The following is an 18,320-nucleotide window of genomic DNA, read 5'->3' as shown; positions in this document are numbered from 1 at the left end:
ATAGTTGCCATGCTCATGGAAAGAAGGCTTGCTGAAATTACTGCCCAAAAAATGGCTATGTGAAGCCATTGGCATCCTATCTCTTTAATGCCAGTTATATATAAGTTATATATAAATTGGTCACCAAGATGCTTGCCAAGAGAATAAAAGGTGTCCTACATGCAGGTCTGCATCCTGGATTGTCCCTTGAAGACAAATCACTAACAATATAGCAAATGTATGTATTGGCATTGAATATGCCAAGTATACAGAGCAAGATGTTCTCATCATGCAAGTGGACATAGCTAAGGCCTTCGATACGGTACACTGGGAATTTATAGCCCAAGATGGGCTTTGGACCTAGAATGAAAAATGTTATCTTTTGGCTTTATCAAGAGGGATCAACTAAATTTATTTTGGGTGGAGAACTTTTAGCCTCATGGTATCTTGGGAAATTTGTTCGGCAAGGTTGTCCGCTTAGTGCACTATTATATGCTCAGTAGTATCAAGAAGAAGCTAGTGAAGATGATGGGTTGCTTGGAGCCATATGCACAAAGCATAACCTCCAAAATCTCATTCCACCGTCTCTGTCCGCCCATCCGATTGAGGATGATAAAAAAAACATAAGTCCATCAAATGCAACAATCATATGAGATCTCTCTCCTAATCTCAGCACAATCTGGCACACAAACTGCATCATCACAGAACAACAATGGGTTTTGAATAAAAGGTATTGACTACCTTCCACCCTAACAGGTGGAATGCTCCATGAGTCTTGGTCTAAATCAATGGAGCTCTTGGCCTAGGCCTACTGCCAATACCGAATTGGTCCGACATAGCTCTCTCAAGGAATCATATAAGTCAACACTAAATTGGGTCAAAGATTCACCCTCCCAATCCTAGCAACCCTATCCAAATTACCCTTGTGAATTTTCTTTTCAAGTCTTGCATAAACTTTGTCTACCGTAGGGTAACTATCCCCATAAGGATAGGATATAGCAAGGTTAGCAAATATAGATATGCAACGGAGACTTCTGAGCGCATCAAAGACAAACTCACAATGCTCTTTTCACCCCTCTGGATGTGAAGCATAAGTGTAGAAGCTACGCGGTAAACATAAGCACCTATTCTCTAAAATAGAGAATAGACACAAGAACTGTTGATTGCAAGGTGGGACCATTTTTTTTTAAAAAAAAAAGAGGAGGGAAAAAAAAAATGACACACACTAGGGAGTCACACATATGGCCTACCTAAAAAAGGTAGAATATCAGAAGCAACTCCCACTCCCAATGATCTTCAATAGCCATTACATCTTTGTTAAGCTTATAGCTCACTATTCTTTTAGCTAAGTTAATGTAGCAGCTGCTCCATAAGTACATATCCATACTCATGCGTTGGAGGATATTTACACCAAGGCCTTATCATCGATAACTTTTCAGGTATATCTCTGGATGGGGGGGCCATAGTGGGCGAAAGCCTAGTCAATGGTATAATCCATCACTTGAAACTTTCCTTCAAATTGCAAATCTCTCTAAACACAAGTCTTCACAACGCATAAGTCTCAAATCCTTAGTGAAGAAATCTTAGCCTTGCAAGTTGACGTAATTCTTTGAAGTTTCGCTAATGAGTGGTTACTTTAACAAAAAGAAGCAGCTTAATAAGAGTCTATTTGACTCAATTCTTGTACTTCATATATATCTGCTTGATTAGAGCACTTAAATATACATAGAAGCATAAAAAACACATGGGAAGAAGCATGCAGGAACAAGTCGTCCTCAACAATATTTAACAAGAATCCTGCCTCGAAAAAGGACTTCATCGAAGGCATATTCAAATGATAAATATCGCTTCAATGAATCAAATGAGGAACTGAGAAACACAATCTCGTTATGATGCTTATGTCTACGTTTCTCCGGATCCTTCCTTCTCTTCTCTCTCATTATTAACATATCTTAGCTTCCCCACTAACACAAATCACATTTAACCTTGCTTATGATTGCCAAAAACAAAGTGAGCCAAAATATATATATATATATATATGTGCTCATTAAAATATAAGAATACAATCATTCGCAAAAAACTCCACCCTCCCACCCTGTTAGGAATTCCCAATAAACTGCTAACCTTTTCATTTGCCCTTCTTATTCCTTCTGAAGGAACAACGACTATTGAAAGTCACTCAACATCAAAGCCATCTACAAGCTTGTCAATTCTCCCCACACAAAGGTCTTCAACACGATCACAAGGACGTGATCAACATCAGGAAGGAGAGAATGTTAACCCATTCTTAGGGTTAACAAGAGCTACCGCCATTATCTTACATGAAGGAGTCAAGGTAGATACACCAAAAGGTCATGCATTCAAGATATGAAGAAATGGTGTCCAAATCTACAACTTGGATAAGCGCCGGTAATGGTTGGACGGAATATCAATGGCGATTCCGGCTTCAAGAGCGTGTGGTAGCAAGTTAGGATGAAGTTCCAAGTGGTACTTCATGAATATATTATGAGAGTAGTCATTGTAATAGCATTAGGCCTCTTATGAGCCTAAAGTGCCTAGTCGGCCATAGTTTAAGCGAGTATGAACACTTATGGCCATGTATATAAGTGAATATCTCTCATAATACAAGGATACTCTCCCATTGTGCAATAGAGTCTTACTATTGCTAATCCTCTTGCTAATCTCTCTCCCTAATGCATACTGGTGAGTGTGTGTGAGTGAAGTGAGGTGAGAGGAGGAACGAGTACTTGCAGTGCAACGCGGCGGTGTGACAACGCTCGCGGGAGACGTAGTGGAATTGCTTCTCAAGGAGTTGTAGAGCTTGAAGACCTCGAGGGTTACGAGCTCGGCCATCGGAAAGATCCTCATGACAATTGCGGTTCACCAGGTAATCTCTTGTTGGATGTGTTTCAAGGAGGGTTAGGGTGAGCCATAACAATTGGGAGCTCCCTTACATGCTTACTAGCTAGACGCCTGGTTCTGTTGATTGGTTTGCGTCTACTGCTTCTGAGGTTTGGGGGTGACTGGAGCGGTCTTGGGCTTGCCTCCATTGAGTATCATCTCATGATTCTGTGCAAGAGTCAAAGCCCTATATGTGTCTAAGGTTCAAAATTTTAAATGAGGAATCGAAGATTTGAATCCAATTCCCGAATGAACTGCTTGAGCTTCTCCTCCTTGGATTTTTCCAATTGTTGGGGTGATGTGATCACCTTGTTGGAGTAGGTGAGCACATGGAAACCATTCTCGGTGAGTTTGTAGAACTCATCTTCAAGATTTGTCATGCACTGTGGAGGTAGAAACCTGGTCTTCAAATCTGACACAAAAGTGTCCCAATCATAGTCTGCTAAGTCCGTGTAGGAATCTGTGTGCAAACGGGAGCAATGTTGCCACCAAGTAACTGCATCATCCGTGAGGTGTGGAGTCACCAGATGGACTTTGTCGTGGGTTGATTTTTGAAAGAGGAAAGTGGGCAACAAACTGGTGAATAAACTAAGGCACAACTGAATGGTCGCACTTATTGTCGTACTTGGTGAAGTTCGGTGAGGCACGGAGAACTGTTGTCGAGGCTATGGAGGATTGAACATGGTGGAAAGAAGTTACCATAGTCCGGAGTGTCTGTTGGAACCGGCCCCGCCAGTCTTCTTGGGCCTATCGCTCATGGTTTGCCTTCGCTTTGAGCTCCACCCTCAATCGCTTCTCTTTGGCCTTGCGTTTGGCTTTCTCTGCCAGTTGTTCGGCCAGTCTTGCTTCACGGTCTCACTCTTTCTTTTCAATCATCCATCGACACCATTGTTCCATTGAGGAACTTTGTTCTTTAGGTGTCTCTTGCTGGGCCAAGGTTACCTGTAATTCTGTCAGTTTTTTTTCCATCTGCATTCTTTCGAGTTGAATCTGGAGTTGCCGTATATGCTCCTTTAGCTTTTGGTTGTCTTCGTCTTCTTTTTGCGGAAGCGTTTTTTCGAATGGTTGTTCTTCTTTAGTGATGTCTTTGCAGCTTGATGCCATTGTGGATGGGCGAGTGGTTTTTCTTGATCTCAGCTTTACCATCCACAGGATGCCCTCACGCTAGGTTTGCCTGGTTGAATCACGTTCCAAGCTCTAATACCTATGTAGCATGTGCCGAGCTAGGACCATGTGAAACAATGAAGCCTTTCTTTAAACCTGAGTTTAGTGAGTCTTTAGCAATCCTTTAAAACATCATACATGAATCTGAAATAGATGTAGTAGAGACGACACCAAATGGGGTCATGAATTACCCACTGAAGGCTCTCCCCCCCCAAAGCAAGAATATTTGCTTTATTTCTTCTTCTAGAGAACCTTATACAAGCTGAATTGTGTCCACAAGACTAAGCGGACAAGCTGGCTGACTGACCGCCAAACGCAAGGACAAAGCGACCAAACGTTGGACAGAACTGTGCATAGCTTTCGAGAGAAATACACCGGCCCGAGACTGAGGGAAGGTGTGCTGAATACTCCTAAAGAGACCTAGCTTCTTTGCCTTGGGCTGAGAGCACAAGTAGGGCTGTAAGTATTCACAGGCAAGAACCTAAGCATACATGCTTGAATTCTGATGATAATCTCTGATTTATGGGGTCCTGTCCTTTTATATGACCACATGAAGCCAGTCGGTTGCCTCTTATGCTGGTCGACTGGCAGAAAATGCTCACGACTGACATTAAATGTTAGTTGGCTGTAGCAACCGAATCACGACTAGCAAACAATGCTTAGTCATCTGAGATCTGAGGTCGGGTTGCTGCATCTTCTAGCCGACTGCCACCCAAGCTGGCCAACTGCTGTCCAGGCCTACCATGACCTGGCCAACTACTCAATGACCTCCAACAGGCTGTCACCTGTCCGTATATGCAAGGCTAGGGGTTGTCTAGCCCTTGCAAGGCTAGCCCATGCTTTGGGGGCTGGCCTTAGAGTTGGCCCCATCTACATGCTATGTAACTAAATGCCTATAATGCATCTACTGCTATGGCTGACATCTACATGCATCTGAATGATGAATACTTGCTGAATTCTCCACAGTCATCAACAACGCAAGAATCATGTACAAAAGTAGTACCTTTTAGGATTTATTTGTCGTATGCCATGACCCCTTTGTGAGCCCGGTCCGGGACATGTCAGGCACGAACTACGTAGGTCAGTCTCCCAGCCTTAGAGTGTCAGGTCAGTCCTCTTAACCCAGCCAATTTGTCACCGTGTACAACAGTGCATGGGTGCACATGACAACATATGTATCAAGTCATTAGGACCAAAGACTGTCGTGCTGAAAACACATTCCATGCAACCAGGCTGACCTAAAACAATAGTATCCACAAAAGAAATTTGAGTTACCTGTTACTTCAGTCAAATGAGTTGCCTTGCTCTTTGCATGTCCTTCAAACATACTGGAGCATCTTCCATTACAAAGGACAAAATATGACCCTTCCAATGTACATGGACGTCATGGCTATAAAACCATTCTTTTCCTAGTATAACATCGACCCTATCTAGATTCATAATCAAGAAATCTAGGGACTCTATATAACTTTGAATAGATATCGGTCACTGAGACACAGGCATGTCCGAGATCTGTCCATGTCCCGCCACCAGGTTCAAAGGATACACGTGATCACTTCCTTCATCTTAGCCGTCTCCTCTTGTATTTTTGCCATCTAGCATTTGCGGTGATATTCGTGGATAGTCGTTCAACAGCCATAGGCAGTATCTAGTAAGCACACCACATCGAGCTGGTTATGTACTTGCATTGACTTGGGCATCAATCTTGTCAAGCACTTTTTTCAATTCCCCTTACAATCCATCCCACTTGCTCGATCAGGTCATTTTGGCTTGGGAATTACTTCTTGCCTTTCTCAAGTTAGGCTCAAGGACACAGGTGAAGACATGAGCCGGCCCAATGCATGATGAAGTAAGGGTAGGAGTGGCTTCTGGCTGATGGTTCAACCATTTGTCCAGGTTAGGGAAGCACAGTATATCTAGCAGGTGGGCAGTGGGAGGCAGCAGGTGGGAGAGCGTCACATGAAGACAGAAAAAGAGGGAGAACAGAGAAGCGCAGGCAGCGGGCAGGAGAGTGTTGTGTGAAGAGACCACCAGCAGTGGGAATGTGGCGTGAGAGAAAGAGAGAGATTTAACATATACAAAAGAACCAAAGGGTCTTTGAGACCAAGCAGTAGTGCACGTGTGCCATGAATAGGCTAAAACTTGGAACAAAGAGAAAAAGACACGATCGGTGCATCTCTGTGTCACTGGACTATGGAGCTGACATGGGTGAGGGTCTGGATTTCTGGGGGTGAGGCCGCTTGGCTCTCAGGAGAACTGTGCCCTCTCTTTGGTGATACCTCTACTGACTGGTGGTATCACTAGGTGAAAAGCCAGTGCCCTAGTGGGATCTGATGCATTGTGTCAGCTCCCTCTGGTGCCACCACCACATGTCTGTTATGGCTGTCTAGTAAGAGCTAAAGGAAATCTGTAATGGAAGTCTAAGTAGAATCCAGCTCCCTGAATTTAGACAGATCAAGGTCTCTCTGTGACAGTGTAGCTCTAGTAAGTGCATAACCAAGCATCTCTTATCTTTGTGATGCATCACCTGCTGTGAGACCAAAGGGAATGCAACTTGAACCTGCGATCTCTCAATTAGAAGCCCGATGCATAAACTGCTCCCTCTATGTGTGTGTGTGTGTGTGTGTGTGTGTGTGTGTGTGTGTGTGAGAGAGAGAGAGAGAGAGAGAGAGAGAGAGAGAGAGAGAGATTTGCAACAGTGATCCATTTTTTGTATGTTACTAGCCTATGTCAGACCTTACAAAACAGAAGATTGAGCATTTTTTGTCTTGCAGGTGCAAAAACTCATAAAGGCTGTATTTTCAGATACAGACTTGAGGAAAGAAAGTCTAAAGAGAGTCGCTGCGAAACAATTTTCCTGAACATGGGAAGGCCTCATAAGCTGATGGGCATGAATGACCAAAGCATCATGGCCGCTTTTTTTTTTACATCTATAACTGGCTCCCATCATGACAGAACTCCAGCATACCATCCAGAAAAGGCAGGCTCTCAAAGTGGAAAAGTCGATTTTACTGTTTTGGAGCTTTTACTCCTTGAAGAGACAGAGTTGAACCAAGTCAATCCAGACACGGGTGGTATGCTTGGTCAATATGGAGGATGTCTGTGCATCTGAAGGAAATCAAAGGTTTGATGTGGTACCAGAGAGTGGAGTTTTTTGTACTGTTACATTCATAGATTGTAGAACGAGCTTGTAAATAATTTCTTCATATCAAGGTTCTGATAGGAGAGTGCGACGGAATCTATGTATCAGGTTAGTGCTTTCTGTAAGGATTACTTCCCCCAGGTACATGCACTTATTAACGTGGACGAGGGCAAGCTGGCAAAAACGCTAATGTGTGTGCTCTGGAGTGTGAAGTGAAGTCAAAGGAACCAAGCGTGAGGGCATTTAGGACTACCCTTTTTAATCAATGTGATCTAAAGCACCTCTCCATTGATAATAATACACTATGGTATGATGTTGTAGTAAACATACTCTGGCTCGTGGCTCATGACTCATGGAAGCACATCATGTGTGTTTGCTTCTGACTCAATCAGCAAGTGTATGTGGACAAGACAAATCCCCAAAAGATTTGAGTTGGTCCTATGTTAATGCCTGGTTTTATATGGCTCGTTCTAATCTCAAACTAATACATGGTTTTGACAGTCACTTCGTAGAAATCCGTAAGATCTAAGTATAACCTTTCATGTGCCACCATTCATAAGTGTAAGTGTGAACCTCTTAGGGGGATTTTATCTTAAGATGGTAAGTTATTTTTGCATTAAACAACAATCCTTTGTGTCAATTAAGGATAATAAACTATAGTGCTTGCTTGGGTAGCGGTTTTTTTGTACGGCAATTTGAAGCTAAGTTAACCAAATTAGAAATATAGTGCACACAGAAAACAATGCAAAAGACTAGTACACTTACATAGTAGGTTGCCATGTAACAATAGCACGAAAGGAATGCATAGTCTTGTGGAAACCTTTCACTGCAATTGCTAGACACCTAGTATGCATTCTTGTTTTTGCAATTTAGAATACCAACTCTCAAAGTTAAAATGCTATGTATAGAGTGTTCATTCTCTACGTTTCAGGTTCTTCTCTATTTTGGGTTGCAATTTTTATTGTCATGTAAACTCCTTGCATCACAAAAATCACACGTACGCCTTTAAACAACATATAAACTCTAATGAGTCAGTACATTTGGATAACGTTAATGTACAAAATAACAAGAAAATTTTATAGGACAATGATGGGTCAACATGTAAATACATAGCAAACACGCAAAGATCAAATCAAGCAAGATAGATACAATATTATAGAAAGATGTCTCAAAACAAGCTAGATTTACACGATATACAAATTGAGTCCAGAACCACAATATATATGGAGGTTGTTATACGAAATATAAACATACAAGTAAACATGCATGGTTATACATACTATACATGTAGCTCACAATATATATGTAGAACAAGAGACTAATGAGATTACAAAGAGCTAGATTGGATAAAGAAACCAAGTAAGATACATGCTCGTTACATATAGTGGTGCAAGTAAACATACATGGTATACATACATGATATGCAATATTTGTATGCATGTAGATGCATGGCAACATATATGGCAATGATGTACAATCAAGCAAGAAACTAAAGAGATTTGGTAGAGTCCATTACATAGCCACTAAGAAGATCTTCAATCTTTATTTGATAATGTGTAATTTTTTTGCTCCAATCGTTGAATATAGAAGATGTACCTCAAACAATCCATGGACATCATGTCAACATCAATTGTTGACGAAGTTAATCTTTTTAATTAAGGTAATTAGACTTTTTTGTGCATGTGTATTTTTTTTAAAAAGACCGTACACAAGGTACAGTAGGAAGGTGGCACAAGTTTCCACTTAACTTTCAAGGTGGTTGTCATCGCCATAGTGTCTCCTCACAAGAGGGGCATTTCCTATAGGAACATCAAGCTAGAGAGCATTCTACTACTGCATTCTAGCTCTCCCTACAATGACCACCAAAACTGGCTCTTCTCCACCACCTCTCTTGAACAAATGAACATGAAAGCATCGAAGATTCATGAGAAAGCCAACAATTGGAATCTTGAAATGAGAGTTCACATTAAATTTATTAGGAATGGGATTTATAAAGAGTATAGCATGTGTTTGCAATGGCACAAAACATAAACTATTGCTAAAGCTAAATTAGCAACTATGATATATGCTATTTCAAAATACTTCAAGAACTATGCTTAGTTCATTCTATTAATAATATGTAAGCTAATTCTTTCTTTCCAATTACTTAAAGTAAATAAATAAAGCTAATTCTCTCTTTAAGTTGTGCTCTCATTGGGGGTTTTCCTATGGTAGAGGGATTAGTTCTTGACATTGATGATAGTGCAGGAGCCTTCTAATTTAATGTAATGCATACTCCTAAACACAAATGAAGGCCTTACCATTTGAGAAACAAGCCAAACGTAGATAAATTTAATCACTATCACTTGGTGTCACTATCCAAAGTAGTGACGTTGTAATTCATCCTATTATTCAATGCCTATGGAGATACATAAAAATGTGCCCATCAAATGAGGCCTATGGATGATTAAACAAGCCAACTATAGATCATTGCCCCAAAGATTGCACTTGGTGTCACTATCCAAAATTTGGAACAAACAAAGCAATGATCTTATGACTCCATGCCTATGGAGATGAAAAAAATAATGTGTCAATCAAATAAGTCATGCATGGTTAAACACTAATATGGCCTACATGTGCACCAATATCACTTATTGGATGTCCCTTCTCGAAAAAAAATCTATAAGCGTTGTGGAGGCAGTGCCAAGCTTGTCCTTATCATCCATAGCCCATATTTCATGTGCAAGAGAAAGTTGCTCCTCATGTTTCATGTCCCTTCTTTAAGGAAATCTATAAGCATTGGAGGTTGTGCCACCAAGCTTGACCTTATCATCCATAGCCCATCTTTCTTATGCAAGGGGAAGCTTCTTACTCAAATCCCATGCTGATTTAGTGGTCTACCTTCTCTTTTCCTTTGCATAGATGTGTGTGTTGTGAGACGTCTCAATGGTATGAGATCCAAGCTAGTATATTCTACAACCTATTAAATATACTAAGGGTGGAAAATTAAAAGATCCACCCCATTTAAGTTTGAAAAAAAAACCCACAAAAACTCTAAAAACGAGACCAAACCATCTCTCAAATTCAGAGATGTGAGCCCATAGTCCCATGTAAAAAAGAAGTGAGTCTAGCGTATGTGAGCCATGAGTTACAAGTTAGAGTCTGTTGTAGACATGGACCGTGAGCTTGGAGATGTGAGTCATGAGCCTAGAAATGTGAGCCATAAGTTTACATAGGTGAACCTAACATCTTACCATCCAATTAAAACTGCCTTGAAGACTTGTAAGGACATACCTACTCATGTCCTATGATGATTTTCCTATTATACTGTTTGTACTAGCAATAAATTCCAAAAAAAAAACTTGTTCTTTACAATTATTGGAGCATTAATTGCTCACCAACCGTGGCATAGGCCCCAAGCCCCATACACTACTTGGAATCCATGTCAAGGTAGGCCTATTTCATAAAAGTCAAAATCCATGAGCCTTTTTCAAAAAAATATCAGTGAGCCCAGCTAGGCGTGAACCCAACTAGACATGAGACGTGAGACATGAGCCAATGTCAGCCCACAAGATGTGAGATGAAAGAGAGCTCATCAAACAACCTTTCTACCACCCAATGTGGGGTAGATCGGTTAAAAGAGGATAACCTTTTTTAAAGGGTATATGTGAGTTTAAAGAGGGCTCATCGGATACCTTTCTTCCATCCAATATGGGACAGATCGATTAGTCCTCTTCTTCCTAGTTGCGTACCCGCCTAAATTAGAAACCTAATATATTAAATAGTGGTTGGGATTAAAATATTATATTCTCAAGTGGTGTGTGTAAGTTTAAAGAGGGCTCATCAAGCAACCTTTGCCACCCAATGTTGGGAAGCTTGGTTAGCGCATGAGTCCTCTTTCTAGTTGCGGACCTGCCTAAATTCAAAACCTACTAACCATTTGATATGCTAAATAGCAGTTCGGAGTATTAAAAGAGCCTTCTTCTTGCTCCTCCTTCTCCCCCTCCCCCTCTCTCTCTATATATCTAAGGGGAGGATCTCTACCACCTCTTATGAGAGAGAATCACGATGAAGGCTATCTCCTTTTCACTTCCATCTAGCTCTATCTTCACCCCCTTAGTAATGGAAGTGGGGCCTAACCTTCAAGAGGAGAAGATCCACAACACTCTCTTTTAGCAATTTGGGTGACAAAGTAGATCCCAAGGAACAAAACCCAAACCCACCGGCATTTTGAGTGATCTCAAAGCTAGCCCCCACCAACCACTCTACCTTGTCCAAACTAATACCCCACCCAAAAACCCTTCCACAGTCATCATGCATCATCATCCATGGGGTTGCCAACTTCATACTCATTTGAACCCCCTATTTTCAAGCTTCCTTCTTTCATTAATAACTAGATCAATGAGCCCCCAATCATCAGAACATTCCATGAGAGGCTGACCTTGAACACATATAGAAAGACGCTAGCGAAAATGATGGGAAAGATCTAAGGGTGTCCTTACTAGTCCATGAACACCAACTCGCTTGTCAACCCAATGTGTGGGATGTAAGCATGCATGGATCACTTTTCAATATCTCAAATTGGTAAATCCTAAAAAAAGTGATCGCAAAGGTCAATATCAAAATTTTGGAATGACCACCATCTCCACAATTAGCTTAGGAAATTTGCTTTCTAATCTTTAGCTCTTTGGGGTTTGGTGAATAATGAAGTCATGGTCTTACATGAACTAATTTCCTTGAGTTGTGGACTATATAAGATTAATTTCATTTCAAGTTCGTTTCTAAGGCTACTTATTTTGAAATCAAGTGAATAAATAGGAAAACCAACGGTGGTCCTTATGCGGCTACAAAATCTCCATCAAATTTTTAATGTATAGAGAGAGAATCCACTAACATTTCTAGATCCAAATTACATGCACATTATTTACAAAATCTCCTTTGCAAGTGGTGTTCTACTTTTCACATGCTTTAGTTTTAAGGTGGAATATCTTATGTTTTTTTAATATTTATAATTTATCTTGAACATGTTATGTTTTCTATTTAAACAAATAAAGCTCAAATTTAGGGTGTTGGTAGTAAGGAAGTTTATTGGAATGTAGGGCATTATTTATTAAATCAAATAGTACACGAGAGGAAAAGGTGGGTTCATGCAATTCTTCACAACACAATGTCTCAAAATTTTTACGAGTTAGATTCCCACCTCTTCATCTTTCTCCAAAGCTAATTTTCATTTTTAGCGTCTTATTTTTATTACCACAAACATGGATGGAGTTTCTAAGATTTATCTTATTAGTAATCAGTTCTAACCATACAGTATTTTTATAACTTTCAAGTCATAAGAAAGAAAATTAAAAAGATAACATGTGAAAATTGATAGATGGCTTGTAAAGAAAGGTAGACACTTAACATGATATACAAGTGTCCCATAACATTTTTAAGTGCCAAATTTATCCAAAGGTAGACACTTAACTAGACATAAAAGCGTCCGATGACACTTTTATGTAATCTTACCAAACCATTGCTAAAACATTTAAATAGGGTTTAGCTTTATCCTTAATGAAAAGGAAACAATTATAAACTTTTCAGCTTGCCTTCCCTTTAAATCAGGGTTTACATTTATCCAAAATGAGATTAGGGTTTTCATTTACTCAAAAGCCTTCTATTGAATTCAAGAGCTTACCTTAGCCTTTGTTGAATCAAGTGTTGTTTGGTCTTGTCTTAAGGGTGTGATTTTTTGGCGAGCGTCATTAGGTGAGTTTTTTACAAATAGAATAAAATAGTGAGCTTTTTTACAAATATATGAATTAAGAACATCTAGAATGCTTTGGCATCCTATATCTTTGTTTGGATTTTTTGAGCTAACAAAAAGGGTATGTGCTTCTGTAAGTAAGCCACACTTAGCATACATATCCACCAATATGTTAAGTGACACCACTATTGGTGAGGACACCCACTCTAACAAAATAGAGGCGCGGGCATTGCATCTATTCAAAACAGTTGTTGGTAATATCATGCAATTAATGCATTCCAAGAGAACATGCATACCTATGATGCCCAGACTCTTCCCGCCAAACATGCATATGAGCAAAAAGAAAGTGAAAGCACATGCATATAATCATAAACAAGACAAAGTGAAAGCAACAAGCCAGCTTTTTTTACAAATTGAACGAAGGACAAAGACATTATTTAAAGCATTCTCTCTCTTCCACAATGCTATATATAACAAAATAAAATATCAAGTTCATGTTTTCCTTAGAGCATGACATACACCACTAGAAGTAAAACTATGAAGATGACCCATCAAGTTAAGGAATTTCTAAGAGAAGGGTTTCAACAATGTAATTTTCCTTCTCAATGCCAACATAATACCGATGCATCTCTTTGCTTTGACATCCCAACTCCCCACATCTAGCAAAGATGTCAGTGTGACTGTGTTGCTCTCATCTCTGTGAAAGTGCTAAGCAAACACCTACAATAAATAACATTTCATTAAGATGTTAACCATCAAAAATCCTAAAATTTGGAACAAGATTGAGATACTTACTTGCAAAGATGCATAAATTTCTCTACACCTCCCTACATGTATATACCAACCACTTTTGTTCTCTCAAATGAACATCGTTGATTGGATTTCCCTATCAAATTGGATTTGGCATTAAATAGTGCAAGTGAGATCCATTGCCCTGCTTCTCTGTTTATCTTTGGGAGTACATACTTTCCGTGCCAAAACAACCCAATTCACAAGGCCTTAACCTATTAACAAAATCAATTGACATGAGAGTACTATGATTAAATAAAATTAATCAATGTAGGGGGATTAGTATGACTAAATAGTGGTTGAAACTACTCTCCATTGTCGTGTACATAACCAAGTTTGACTCAATATGGACAGGATTTGGACCAGTTTGGCTACCTTATTAATTTAGTTAGATCCAAGAGAGAGGAGTGTAAGAATGCAATATAGAGTCAACCCTAATCTCTTTGCATTTTAATATATGGTTGGGAAATGTTTTGCCACACCACAACTCACAAACCACCCCTTGTTGACCACGTAAATATCGGCAAATTATGCTACCGCCCAAGCTAGCTTTCATGAGTACTGATTCCACTCTGGGCATCCATCGCTCCACTTTCAATCCACTTGGAAAGTCAGCCCAAACTAGCTTTGCAACTATGACACATGGCATCGTATGAGAGGTTTAGTGCATTCACTCTCTCCAGAAACTCATCTAACATTCAACAAAGTATGCATGTAACCCATTAACATGTAGATGTGTAGGAGGAAAATGGATAGTGCGAAGGAAAAAAGGAATGTATAATTTTTGGTTCTCCAATATAGCGGCGACATCAATTGGTATAATCGTTGCTCGAGTGAAATAATCTACCACTATATGATGGGAAGAATATAAGAAACATTGCAAATGCATTTTTTGTTTATAGCTATCACATACATTGACATTAACACATGTAAAGACTCCATACACACTTTTTCTTTTTGTTCCCCCAGAATGGTCATGACTGTGAAAGTCAAGTCCTCTCTTGTTATGTATCTCTTGAGAGGTCTCTATTGTGTCTCCTTGAGGTCTTTGTTGCTTTGATGCCTAGGCTTGCTCCGTTGGAGGTACTACATTAGGTTCAATGTCATGTTCTTGTTCTCCTTCAACAACACGGGAATCTCTTCCTACTGCATTCCCTTCCTATTCGTTATATTGCTCAAATTCTACAACATGAGAATAGTAAGAAACACGACGTTAGCACTACGTTTTACAATAGCATATATGTATCTGTGTGGTTTTGAAGTAGCAAGTGGAATAGTAACCTGTCCACAAACCATACTCGAACTCATGGATTAAACCTAGTGGGTAGTCAAGCCACCATGCATATTCCTAAATTTCCCACTGGCTAAGTTCCTTGTCTTTCCATGATGCTAGGTATAGGGAATCCACACTATTCACATCTATCCATGTGCGTAGAGGGTCTAGGAGGTTCTCCAAATTACCACCCCTGTACATGGCCCTTATCCATTTGCACAATTGGATATCAAGTTTAAACAAAGTTCTCATCAAGAACAAATGGCAAACTAAATATAATAGATAGACATGTTTAAGAGTTACATTTCGTACCTCTAAACCAAGCGCTTTGAGCTCTCTTCCATTTGGGGGGCTACTTCTCCAAATCCTTTTTCCCACTCATATATTTCCAAAGATTAGGGAAAGAACAAAAAAGATGCGATGCCCTTTGCCATTTCTAGAAGGCCTCGAACCCTTGAGGCACTTCCTCACGGGGCAAGAAGTTCCTTGATGATGATCTTACCTCGTTGGAGCAAGTATTCCTAATATACTTCCTTGTTTACATAGTTGATGAGCTTCGTAGCATCCCCAAACTTGTCCAAGGGCAAGAAGTTCCTTGATGATGATCTTACCTCGTTGGAGCAAGTATTCCTAATATACTTCCTTGTTTACATAGTTGATGAGCTTCGTAGCATCCCCAAACTTGTCGAAGGCTGCAGGATCCTTCACTTTTGTTGTCATGAGCATGTGGAGGACCTCTTTTTTTCTACATCCACAAGTTTAGGGTTTATATAAAAACATGTAAATATTTACTCTAAAATGTAGTCTAAAAGGGTCCTAATTACCTTTCTGGGACTGAGACGGGTTCTTACTAGAGTATACAGCTTATCCTTTGTCAAAATTGAGAAGCCCCTTCTTTGACCAATCATAATTGTAGATCATATGAAAGAAACCATCCCCATTTGCTAGATTTGCAATCACAATCATTTTGCATGATCTATCCCTAAAGGTTGTCTCCACTCCCCTCACGGCCTTCTCATACTTCTCAGTATATTCCTGAAATGTCATGGATTGCCTTTCCAATGACTCTATAACATTATTTGTAGCCGTAGAATATTCATCCTACATCCACAAAGTAAACACAATATCATAGAATGAATGTAAGCAATGTGAAGATTGACAACGCACAAAGTAAACACATTAATTAGTTTCATAGAATGAATGTAAGAAATGTGAAGATCAACGATGCAAGTATTTGAAAGAACATTACTTTCCAAACAAGTTGGACAACACGGTTGCTGGTGCAGTATACCAAGCATTTATCATTCTCTTCTCAGGTGCCATTTCCATTTCCACCCACTTCTTGACATCGTCACTCAATTGATCAATTATTGAGCACTTGTTAGCTAATCCAAACTTCTAGAAGAGAAAGATCTCGTGCGAGATTATAGGAGCCACATGTGAACGAGCCAATCTATAGAGCAAACATCATCATTGTGCATGAGAAAAGACACAATATATATAGTACATACAAGTGATAACCATCGCAACAAGACTCACTCATTCTATGATTAAAGTGCAAGGAGGAGATCCCCCTCCTTAAACTTGTCAACAGTAATGAACTGGCAAGTTTTGCAAGTTGAGGATCCAATCAAAACGGATGTAAGTGATATGATTTTCGATGATGTTATGTGTGGTATTCATGTGATCACATGTAGTGACATGATTTATGATGATGCATATAATGCCATGGTTCCTTATTTTTATGAAGAGGATGCTTCATGTGACATTGATTATGACTTCGATACATAGTGATAAAGTTGATGATACCACCTTGTTTTATGATGATGCTATGGTATATGATGCCTATATGGATGATAACATGCCACAATTGGATGTTTTGGCTGATGATGTAGGTTTGGAGGCTCCCAATGATGAGCAACCACATGATGATGTATACTCTTATCCATATGGATGTAGCATGTCATAGTCAAATGTTTTGGCTATGGAGGCTCCCATTTGTTGAGATGTCAAGCTCAACACAAGCTGCTGACACTCATGAACGTGCCTAGGTTACCATTACCACACTGATGCATTTGATAATTGACAGGATGGATCTTCACCAGTGATTCTATAGCTAGACTATACCTACGTTGTCTAACCGAGTTATGACACACTTATCTTGCCAGCTCACCTACTTATCGTGTTCACATTATGGACTGCTTGTACATAGTACTCTAGTACTTATTTTGGTTTTCACTATCTTTTATAGAACTCTTTTGAGAGCAACAAGTAGAAGAAGATTTCAACCTTCCATCTTTGTGTGTGTGTGTGTGTGTGTGTGTGTGTGTCTTATCCATTGTTGTGTGAGTGTATGTGTGTGTGTGCAAGAGCTCAAGCTCTCTCTCCTCTCCCAATCTTTTCATGCATTGTTGATTGTGGGTGTATGTACGTGTACTCTGGTCACATGCTGTGAGACATACAGATTATGCAGAAGTACCACTAGAGGAGTTACTACTATGTTTCAGGTTACATATAGAAATGTAGATTGCAAGTAAGATGTCTGACAACATCAACCAAATTGTCGGTGAGAAGCTTGACAAGAAAAACTTCCATGCATGAAATTTTAGAATGACATGGAAAAAGGATCTTGAGATTATGTTGAGGGAGACAATGAGGAAACATTCAGCACTGTTGCCAAGATGGCAAACTGTGAGAGCTATTATTGTAGTGGCTACATCAAAAGGTTGGTTTTTACATCAAATGGATGTAAAGAATGTGTTCTTGTATGGTGAGTTACAAGAAGAAGTATATTTGAAATAGCCACCTGGTTATGAAGATTTGAGTCACCCAAATTATGTGTGCAGGCTATGTAAACCCTTGTATGGCTTAAAGAAGGCATCAAGAGCATACATGATAAGATTTCACAATATCTTATCATCGTTGACTTTCATATAGCTGATCATTCACTCTATCTATAAAACAGTGATAAGGCAATTGTGGTCATCAATGCCTATGTGGATGACTTGATTGTTGGGGATGACAACAATGAAGAGGAAGTTAAGAATGTAAAGGGTCTTCTCTCAAGAAGAAATTTGACATGAAGGATTTACATGAGCTGAGATACTTTCTTGGCATATTAAGGTCACCACAGGACACCTGGTTGCTTTCACAGAGAAAGTATGCATTGGACATGCCTAAGTATGGTATGGATGGATGTAATCCCATTTCTGTACCATTGGATCAAAATGGCAAGTTGAGTGCAAACGCAGGTGAGATTTTAGAGAATGCCACTATGTATAGGAAGATAGTGGGTAGCTTAATCTACATGACGCCATGCCAGACATGAACTACAGAGTTGGGTT

The 18,320-nt window shown here is 39.7% G+C and overlaps 1 protein-coding gene across 4 annotated transcripts in view; it reads left to right on the top strand.

Moving 5' to 3' along the window:
• Window positions 1–7,484, top strand: part of ATZW10 (centromere/kinetochore protein, putative (ZW10)) — a 118,950-nt gene extending 111,466 nt beyond the window's left edge. For all 4 annotated transcript variants that reach the window (XM_086790069.1, XM_086790070.1, XM_086790067.1 and 1 more), the window contains one exon: window positions 6,819–7,484. In XM_086790069.1, coding sequence (XP_086646195.1) covers window positions 6,819–6,905 — 87 coding nt within the window. In that variant the 3' untranslated portion in view covers window positions 6,906–7,484. The remainder of the gene's footprint in view (window positions 1–6,818) is intronic.
• The last annotated feature ends 10,836 nt before the right edge of the window (window positions 7,485–18,320 follow it).

The sequence above is a fragment of the Cibotium barometz genome, chromosome 54 (assembly GCF_041138505.1).
Source record: "Cibotium barometz isolate CiBa-2024 chromosome 54, ASM4113850v1, whole genome shotgun sequence".
Taxonomy (NCBI): domain Eukaryota; kingdom Viridiplantae; phylum Streptophyta; class Polypodiopsida; order Cyatheales; family Cibotiaceae; genus Cibotium; species Cibotium barometz.
This window is presented reverse-complemented; position numbering and strand designations above follow the sequence as displayed.